Below are 9,982 nucleotides of genomic sequence, written 5' to 3'. Positions count from 1 at the left end.
TCAAAGTTGCCGTGAATCAAAATATTGGCCGATTTGAGGTCTCCGTGGAGTAAATGTTTGTCCGTGTGGAGATAATGTAATGCCTGGGCGATGCTTCGGACGACCTTGAGGATGTTGTCCGCTTTCAATGGTCCCTTCTCCTCCATGTGTTCAATCTCTTCCTCGCGAAGCTCCTCGATGATGTCCAATAAGGACATGTCGCCCTTCTCAATGGCCAAGATCCGGGTGCCGTCCGGATCGCGCTTGAAGCCTCGGAATCCGATGATGTTGGGATGGTCCAGGCGTTTGAGGATCTGGGCCTCTCTCTCGATTCGCTCGACCACATCGCGCTCGGGTGCCTGACCCACGCGCTTCGTGATCTTCTTGATGGCCCAGGGCGATCGCTCTTGACCGCTGGCTTGGGGGGATCGCTGGTAGAGCAACACTTTGACACCTGTCAGAAGGACAATGAAAGAGTAGCTAGTAGAAGGGCTAAGTAAGTCAGGGCGTGGGTAGTACATATCGCACCAGGGACCTCTCTCTATCTGTATTGACGGCGAGCCACAATCAGGCCATTCCGTACACGTAGTGGCTTTGACGGTTCATCTTATTGCTGGGTGAGCCAAATCCCCGGTCATGGATATCAGCATGTTCGTATCAGCTTGTTCGTCCAACCTTGAGCCTTGCTAGCCCTATCCTACCCCTTTGAACCAACCCCCTATTTAGTCGGGGTCTCATGACTGCTGTTGCAGAATGCCGGACGGGCTGGCCATCTCACGGGTCAAGCCAGGTCCATAGTCAAGCCCGGGCAAGCACCCCATCCCTAGACAGGACCCTCGCAGCTCAACTGGCAGGCCAGCCTCAACCGCTCCTCCGGGGCCGGCCGAAAAAGGAAACCTTGACAGGGGCGGGGTGTGTCCCCGCCCGGCCCACGGAAACTCGAAATCCACGGGTCAACCAGGCCATTTATGCCCTATTAGGGAGGGTCATGAAGGGGGGCCCCATGCAGTACGTACCTGTGCCATAACCCAGTCGGGCTAGATAGGGCGAGGGGGGGATTTGCAGCATATGGCGGGTGGGCCCGCCGGGCGTGGCACAAGGCGTGGCTTCCATGGCCGAAGTGGTGCGGCTGCGCGTTCGTTGACCAATGGGCGTCAAAAATCCGTCCATCATGTTGATCGTGAGAGGATGGGAGAGCGAAGCTACTATGTACGTATTCTAGGGTGGTCGGAGAATCGAGAATCCGGACGGCGCTCAACTTTGAATCGTCAATCCAATCAATCCCTACGTACATGCTACTAGTATACTAGCAGCATTAAGGGCCGTGCATTGGCTGGCCAGCAGCCGAAGAACATGATGGCACTCAGCGTGACGAACTCCCATTGGGCTGGATGGAAGGTTCGAGCGGAAAATCAGGGATGAACCAGGTCCGCCCACCCTCAAAACGGCTCCAAACACCTGTGGGATTCAACCGGTATTGGTCCAGGCTCAGGCCAGGGCGGGATGGATCCATAAGGACACGCACTCAAAATACGGATTTGACCCACTGATCTGTACCGTCACGCTTTATGGAGCGTGACTGAACCGGGGATGACCTGAACCCGCTCCAGCCGCACCAGCTTCTTGACTGATGGCACGGATTCAGCCCAAGAAACCTGCCCGTCCCCCCACGGCTTCACCCACCGTACGGTGGCCTACGGTGGTCATCTTGGGTGGCCTGTGCCCGCCCACCTGGGGCCGACCTCATCCCTCTTAGTCCCACCCATTATGGTCACGCTAGTCAGCACTCGCGTGAAACACCGGAGTGTCATCATTATTATTCTTTTTGGCCAGTGATCAGTGATCCCCCGGGAGGTGCGTGTCCCTGCCCGCTCCAATCTGAGGAAAGCCCGCACGCATGCACAGACGGACGGGGGAAAAGGGACCCTCCCTAACAACCAGTGTGTGTGTTTGTGCGTGCCACTCTCCGAGGTGTCACGCACTCAAGCTAGTCCGTCAGTCGAGGTCGGTGGTCCGGATCCCAGGCTGGGCCTCATCGATCGTCGTCCCCCAGGCCCAGACAGGCCTGGGCCCCGCTAATCACTCCCCACCTATACCTTCCTACCTGTCTGGCATTGGATTGGCCGTGCATGGGCCCTGCCTCAACCCCGGGGTTCAAAACTTCAGGTAAGCCGATTTGGCATCCATACACAGGTGCGCCCACACCCCCTCACCCAGCTTGGGCCGGTTTGGGGGTTGGGTCGGTCTCCACCCGCTCATTAACCTATGATCGGCGGGCAATGTTGACTGGCCTCTTCCGATGGACCCGTGGGAAACATTGCAGCCAGCATGATGAAGCCTGGGCCAACGATGCCGCGAGGCTAGCCGTGCCGTCACTGGGGCTTCAGACATATGACCCTTCTCATTCGCTCCGTGTCAGTTCACACAGGTCAGTTCACAGGTCAGTTGAGCGGGGCTGAAACGCCACTTTCAGCCCTACCCCCCCAAGTTGTGCCTAGGGTCCATGGGAGGCTTTCAACTCCTAGGACAGATTAGGTTAGCCTACGTCGCCTGCGTTCAATCGTCAAATGAAGGCCACACTCAGCCCGCACCCCAATGAAGAAGCTGGACTGGTTATAGGGGTAGACTTGGTTATTTCAAGGTCTGGGCGCCAGTCCCATCCCCTTTTTTTTTTAACCATATGATAGCCTACCTACCACTACCCCCCCAACACCACCCATTGAACCCGCCTCCGTCAGATCCTTTTTTCGGGCGGGGTGGGGCGCACTCAGGAGAGGTCCCGTGGAGCTGGCTAGATCTGTAGGCGGGCTCGCTTGACCTGAGGCCGGTTTTTTAAAGTGCGTACCTCGGAGTGAGGGGCTTGGACTTGAACCGGTATGCAAATCCACTCGCCCAAGTGCTGAGCGAATGTTCTTTCTGGGTCACGTCCAAGCCTTAACTCGGAGGTACGAGCGTAGCGTTGAAAAAACTCGCCTCTGCTATGATTGAAAAAATATAGACCCGGGTTGGTGCTACCAGGAAGACTTCGTGTAAACTCGTTAGCCGACGCTCTACGGAGTGTCTCCGTCGATAAATATTGACCCAGTGGGTTACAATTTGGGGGCGATGGTTTCATTCGTGAACCTTAGCAGGATCGACTCGTGCCCCAGACTGAGATGGGCAATTAGTACTGATCTCAGCCAGCTGAATAGGACAGGTTATCTAAATCTGATAGCTCAGGGTGTCGCTTTAGAGAGCCCACCCTCCACCATCAGGCCCAGTGGAGGTCAAATGTTCGAATATATGTCGAGGAGTAACGTAGTAGAAAAAAAATAATATGATGAAAAGCAATCCAACCCCAATTGATGCTGCTACTTCAATCGTATTCGTGAAAGGTGATAACGGCCAGCATTAGCAAATTGGAGCAATGATACAAATCATAATGTAGGAATCAGCTGGCACATCGATACTCTGACCTTATATAATATTTAACGTTTAGTCTTTTAATATATATGTATGTTTATTGCGATGTATTGACATCCAGTTCGCTAGAAAATCTTAGTTGGTGGTGGTATGGGTGTAAATAGCTTTGGCCAAGTTGGCAGCCATTTACATTACAGATTAAGAAGCTCTTGATCCTGCGATTGACCTTCCCATATCCCCTCACAAAATCTGAAAAATAATAGAAGCCTCGCTTCTGCCTTTTCGGCGCTCGATGCTTATTTAGGAATCTTTTCGTGGTTTTTGTTCTTGGTTATTTTATCAATTGAACTCAAAAATGACATAAGAGCGACAATGTCGGGGAAATCAAGGTGCTCTTTTTGGTTCAAACACAAAGTTCGCAACACCCTTTTCTTATCGGAATCGTTTGTATCCCTTCCTAAGTGTTTGGTTGGCGTGAGAGGTTGAAATTGCCTTTTGACATACCCAGGTTGGCCCCGATTTCGATTGTATTATTTGCTCCAGTTACCTCTGGAAGGGAGGGGGCTCGGAGCCAAAATATTTGGAGGGACCATTAATCCAAATGGTATGAGCAATGGCACAAAACAAAACTACTAAAGTTTATTTCACAATTATAAACATGAGCCTACAATTGTACGTAGGTAAAAACCACTTGATCTCCAGTCATTGGAATGCCATTGTACAATCATGTGTCATTTAGTTGTCTGGTTTAATGGAGAAAAACGTGTCTAAAGCGCGACATGCCTCAAACATGTGCAATTGAAACAAAATGCTGATTTCGTAGTGGTACATTCAGCAACCAATCCAAGATTCACGTTGATCTTAGTTGTCTACTGATCTACTACCATTTATTCAAACATGCAATTCAAAATCCCAATAAGGGTCCACTATTTTCTAATCCAAAGCAATCATCAGAAATTTTTATGCCGAAAAGGAAAAATCTCTCTCATGTTCTGGTTCCATTCGTTGCCATGTCCAATAGTTAGTTTGCAGTATTGCCAGTACAATACAGACCAATACAATGGTCAGTCCACAAGGAGGAATATAATGGCTCTCGACGCTCAGTGCACGACACTGAGTAATCAGACTTCAGAATCTCAGTCGTGCCGACCATGATCCAATTTGGAGCCAATGTCACAGAAAAAAGGGAACGCCAATGTGGAGCCCCCCTTCCCTCCAAAAAATAAGACAAAAACGACCATGGAAGCCAGAAACAACAACAATCACTCTCATTCTCCAGACCAACTCCTTTTCGGATAAAATATGAATTAGCTTGATTTGTGTCACCAGAACACCGGACAGGATGTGTTGGGTTTTAAAAGCGTTTTTTGTCCTTGCATTTATGACTCACAAGAATTAGTTCTCTCCCCGTTAACCGTGTTTCCAACGATGTTTTCCAATAGAATGGCAAGAAAGCTAGCCCGAATGTTGCCATCTAGGCCCAGCTTTGCGTTTGGCCGCATGAGCACAAAGCACCAAGCACTCCTCCTAGTTTGTCTGCAGCGAAAGGACGATCGGCCAAAAAAAAAAGAAGATAATCATAATCATGGTTGTAAATGGGCGGGGTTAATGCAGTGTTTCTAGACCGTAATGAGAGTTGTTTGTGGGAGGGATTGTGGTGGACCCCCCCATCGATTATTGTGTTCTCCATTTTGATTGGTAGTGTTCTGTAAACCAAATTCAAATAGCTTTTGACTTGAGTGGAACTGGCAGCATGTCAGCTCTGCGCCATTTGTTCATTCATTCATTCATCCATCCACTGAGTCGCTCGCTCGACTTGCTTACCAAGGGGTCTGAAAGGACTCGACTGACGAGAAGTTCCATGTTAGTGGAACATTCGCATGTTGGATTGATCGCTTATTGTAGCCCACCATTGAAGTGGCAAAATGAGCCCCTTCAAGCGTTTCAAAATGATTACGAGTTCCTCGGGAATGATGGTTAGGTATGCCATCCAAGACTTCAACGAGGACTTTCTTTCAGTTGAAACGAGACCAGCCGACCAGAATTTGGGTGCTAGGTCGTGGTAGATGACACTGCCCTAGAAATGGAGCCGACACAAGCAAAGGCTCCAAGGGGACTGACTCAAGGGGAGTGGCACGACAACATTGGACCTTGTCCCTCTGTCGAGAGCTAGCTGGATAAGGGCACAACTAGGAAAAGGGGTTAATAAATTTGTGGAAGAGGTACATACCGCGTGCGTCCACATTCGTCGCGAGGTGAGTCATTTGTTGAACTGGGATCGTAAATAGGGATTCCTGTTTTCCAGATTGTGGGTGATCCGTCAAGATGGTGAGAATGATATCGGTCCACCATTTCTCGAAGCAAGACACGTCGGAGTGCCCCGCTCCGAGTGCCATGGTCATGGCGGGATCGACGACCCTGGTGTTGGCCACGGACTTGCAGGTCTTGGAGGTCAGAGATTTGGAGGCACACTCGAGAGTGACCCACTCTTTCCAAACGATAGATAGGGTTCACGATATCCTCCATTGTCCAGTGGGTAACTACTTGGCCACACTGGAGGGGTTCCCCGGTGATCCAGGGGCGAGTGTCCGAGTCTACCTGAATTGGCACGACCTCAAAGTGAATAACGCACCGATCAAGCCTCGCATTGCCTCGCACGTGACTCCCAGCTCCCAGAACAATGGCCCCGTGTTTGTAGATATGATCGAATTCCCCCAAAGGGATTGTCCCCATCAGATCGCCGTGTGTTCAAGCACCGGGAACTTGATCGTGGGGGCTGCCAATCTCTTGATCGTCTACAAGTTTGTCACCAAAGTTCACGAGGTCACCAAGTCGTCTTTTGTGGATTTCCACGAGTGTTTCCACGTGTTCCATAATTTTGTGCCCAAGGAGATCGGTCTCTGCGAAGATGTGATCGCGTGCTTGTCAGCCAATGAGATCCACGTGTTCAAGGTGAAGATTTCCGACACCACCGCCACTCACAGCAATGGTTCTTCGTCGTTGGACGACGAACGGAACCTACGAAGCATCAGTGTGTATAGCTTCACGTCCGATTCGGAGCCTAATAGTATGCTTCTGGAAGGTGTGGCTCGACGAAGTTCCATCAGTGGGGATGATACGGATTCGGAACGGGATGGATCCGTTAGTTTTTGTAAGTCAGGCTCCAAGATCAAGAATATCACGCAAGCCAGGCAACAGGATTCGGAGAATGGCGAGGCGCATCTAGAAGGATACGTGGGGAACGTCAAACTCCACCCTAATCATAGATTCTTCAACGATCCCAATTTGTCCATGATCCACATTCCAGAGATTGAAGCAGCTAACCGTGAAAACAACTCTTTGATCAATGCACCCAAAATCCTAGAGGAGACTCTGGGTCCTTGTTCCGCACCAGCAGACCGCCCCACCACTATCAAGTACATCCACCACCACGTTGATCCAGGAGCCAGAGGGGGCGACTTTGAGGCCGAATGTGTCACTCTAGTCCATTGCAGATTGACCAAGTCGGAAGAAGGCCATGACCAATTCAAGAATCTAAACATCAAGCCCGTCTTTTGGCGCGAATATCGAGTGAGAAAGTCAATGGGCGCCACGGCCTCCATTCCAACCTCTAGCAATGGTTCTAGCCTAGGACCCTCGTTCAACGTGATTCAACATCCTTTACAGTCCATGTTCCACGTCCATCTGATGTCCATTACCACATGTTTCACGTCTCAAAATGAAGGGTACCTGTATCATGTGCCTGGTCATCTAAGAAAACCTGGAAAGGGTTGTGGAATCCAACGAATCGCCACTTATCCATTCACAAGTCCCGTGGGGCAGATTGTGCTTGAACCAACCTTGCTTCACGCCCTAACTGACGCTGGCTTGGAGACATTCACGCTCCGATCAGGGTATCATACTGTTCTAGAGGCCGAGAACGTCAACAACAAGACCTGTGCCTGTCCATTGACCGATGACAACCCAATTTGTTTGGTTGGTCTGAGACCCTTTATTGGGGCAAAGTTGTTGAAGGTGTCCGACTCGAGATTGGTCATTCTGGCACGAAATGACGGGAGTGCAGGATTGGCCACATCTCCCTTGAGTCTGAGGGCTCCCACTCAAATGGGCGAGGAGGTAGCACGCACCAATAAGAGCCAAGATAATCACCTCAAATGGACTCTGTATTCCCTAACCTTACCTAGTCATGCTGGCTTCCACCAGGACTTGATGCAATTGGCCAATATGAACAAGACCATAAGCCCGCAAGGCTACTTTCAATTGCTCTCTGAGGGCCATATCGCTTTGAGGGCCTCATTGCATCACCTTTCTTGGGCCCTAGCCACTTCAAAGAACCTCAAAAGTGTCCAAGACAAGCTGACTCAAACCAAAGAAAACTACGAAACGAGTTGCATGGAACTGGCCGACTACTATTTGACGAGTGAGGATGAGCAAGAATGGAAGCAAGCCTTGCCTTACTACAGAATGTCCGGGAAGAACATGGTTGAAATTCTCGACCACGTGAAGAAAACATTCCCCGACGAAGAAAACTCACCATTAAGGCCTGGGGTGGTTCATTACGTAACCGAGGTAGTATTGCGACCCACCAAAACTGAACGAGATCTGGATGCCAATTTGGCGGATGTGGTCATCGAGTTGCTGGGCAAGGGATCATTAGAAACCTTGGCCCATATAGTCCTGAAGTCTCCCACTTTTCGAGGTTTCAAAACAATGAAGATCTTCAAATTCTTTCAAGAGGCCTTTAAGCAAGACGTACTGGGAGCTGAACACAATGCCAAGTTGGTTCTGGCATTTGCCGTGCTCAGTGTGGACATGAACCAAACTCAAGCCATCCATGATATCCTGCTTCAAAGTCGACATTCCATTGCCGTTGCACTCTCGGATATTCTGATCGAGAACCAAGAAATGCTCTTGGACACTTCCAGCGGTTCAGAGGGTATGGTGGATAACTTCTCCGATCTGGCCTTGCTCATTCGAGACACGTGTCCAGAAATGTTCATGGAGGTCCTCGTGAGCCTCATCAAAGGCCGAGTGTTCACCTTGTCCACGATCCTTCAACTATTCATTGGCTCATTCGTGTCCATGTCTAATATAGTGGGGGAGGCCACACAGAATACTGCCATGCTTCAGCTTTTCCTCGAGACCTACTTCACCGAAGAACTGGGCGATCTTGAACGCATCCAATTGGACATTGAACAGGAGCAAGCCGTTCAGACCCTCATTCGCTCCTATCTAACTAGCCTCTCCGTGCCTGTCAGGTTTGGCGACAAGAATATCGACACCGACATGTTCGGCAATCGAATGGAGTTCTTGGACAAACTGCCGCCATTTAAAGACGACGGCTCCAGCGCCAAAGAGAGCCTAGAGGAGGTGGATTCTCCCGAGTTTTGGTGTCAGAACAGTTTGCTCAAGCTTCAATCCATCCTCTGCTGTGCATCCTTGGCCTTACCATCATGCAAGAGAACTGTCCTCAGTTTCTTGGAGATGTACCCGAAGATTGTGGGCGCCAACGCCCTCCGGATTTTGAGCTCCGATTCGAGCACGGCCATCCCTATTTTGGCCAAGGATCATCCCGGTATCGTTTTGCCTTATTCCAAAGAGGTCACACTGAGCCTGGAGGATTGGCAGCTTGTCCTTCAGTGTCTCCAAGATCAGCTCAATTCCGATGTGGACCACCCAATGCACGAAGGCTGGTATTCAGCCATGCAAGAGGTCTTGGATCACTTGGCGCAGACGCTCACCTTGGATGATTTCCTCCACATCCTCCCTGGAGGGCCACACGCCAATGAGGAGTTTCAGGGGTTCATCCAAATGTGCGGCAAGAACCAGCAAGCCAACGAGATCCAGAACCTCATCGTGGCCACAGGACATAAGCTCCTGTCTACTTTGACCTTGTAAAAGAAAACCCCGACCACGGCACAACCATGAGCAACACCTTTAGATATTATTTGCACCAAATAAAAATATAACACGAGAATATTTTACATGACAACTTATGATGAATGACTCTGGTTTATGTCTTGTTTCAAACCAATTTTGCTGAAATGGAAAGAAAAAAAAAACACAAGATCATGAACATGTAACTTGGAATAAGTTTCGTTGAGTGATGGACCGAAACTTTCTTATATCTTTTCGTTTCTACCTACTCAAACGGAAAGCAAATGAGTACGAACAGATTGAAGCATTCGAGATGATCTTTTGTTCTGCTTGTTGGTCTCAAATGCAGGAAATACTTGAATTCATATAGACATTATTGACACCATTGCTCCGTGTCACTAGATTTTTTTTCACGTTCTATTGACTAGTAATCGATATTCAAACGGTCCTTCGAAGTAAAATGACGTGGAACATCGAATCCATGAGTATATGGAAATCCGTATGTGAATATTTTTTCTGACTCGATATTTTTCGCTTAGACCGTCAGATGGCGCTTGTTAGTTCTCTCCCTACACGTAGTCCCTGTTCTTCCAGCAGAGAGCCGCTCTTCCTGACTATCTCTTTTCATCCATCCCTCCGTCCGTCCATCCATCCATCCATCCATCCACACCACACCAATAGCAGCTCAGGGAGTATGTAGGCGAGCAAAAAGTATCCTCTATAT

General features: G+C 49.6%; 2 protein-coding genes across 2 annotated transcripts in view; one reads left to right on the top strand and one right to left on the bottom strand.

The window, feature by feature from the left end:
- The window catches only part of LOC131877072 (lymphokine-activated killer T-cell-originated protein kinase-like), a gene marked incomplete at its 5' end in the record, with an annotated part of 1,694 nt that extends 678 nt beyond the window's left edge, over window positions 1-1,016 (bottom strand). Inside the window, 2 exon segments of the mRNA XM_059222630.1 lie at window positions 39-433; window positions 996-1,016. Coding sequence (XP_059078613.1) covers window positions 39-433; window positions 996-1,016 — 416 coding nt within the window.
- A 760-nt stretch (window positions 1,017-1,776) lies between these two features.
- On the top strand, window positions 1,777-9,377 carry LOC131877071 (BLOC-2 complex member HPS3-like). Its single transcript, XM_059222629.1, has 2 exons — window positions 1,777-2,145; window positions 5,687-9,377. The coding sequence occupies exon 2, from the start codon at window positions 5,707-5,709 to the stop codon at window positions 9,277-9,279; it is 3,573 nt and encodes a 1,190-aa protein (XP_059078612.1). The 5' UTR covers window positions 1,777-2,145; window positions 5,687-5,706; the 3' UTR covers window positions 9,280-9,377.
- Window positions 9,378-9,982: the final 605 nt, after the last annotated feature.

This window comes from Tigriopus californicus, chromosome 2 (assembly GCF_007210705.1).
Source record: "Tigriopus californicus strain San Diego chromosome 2, Tcal_SD_v2.1, whole genome shotgun sequence".
NCBI classification, from domain to species: domain Eukaryota; kingdom Metazoa; phylum Arthropoda; class Copepoda; order Harpacticoida; family Harpacticidae; genus Tigriopus; species Tigriopus californicus.
Note: the sequence above shows the minus strand (reverse complement) of the source record. Positions and strands in the feature narration are given on the sequence as shown.

Coding starts and splice junctions, on each gene's coding strand:
- LOC131877071 (XM_059222629.1), top strand. CDS start 5,707: ATGGTGAGAATGATATCGGTCCACCATTTCTCGAAGCAAGACACGTCG.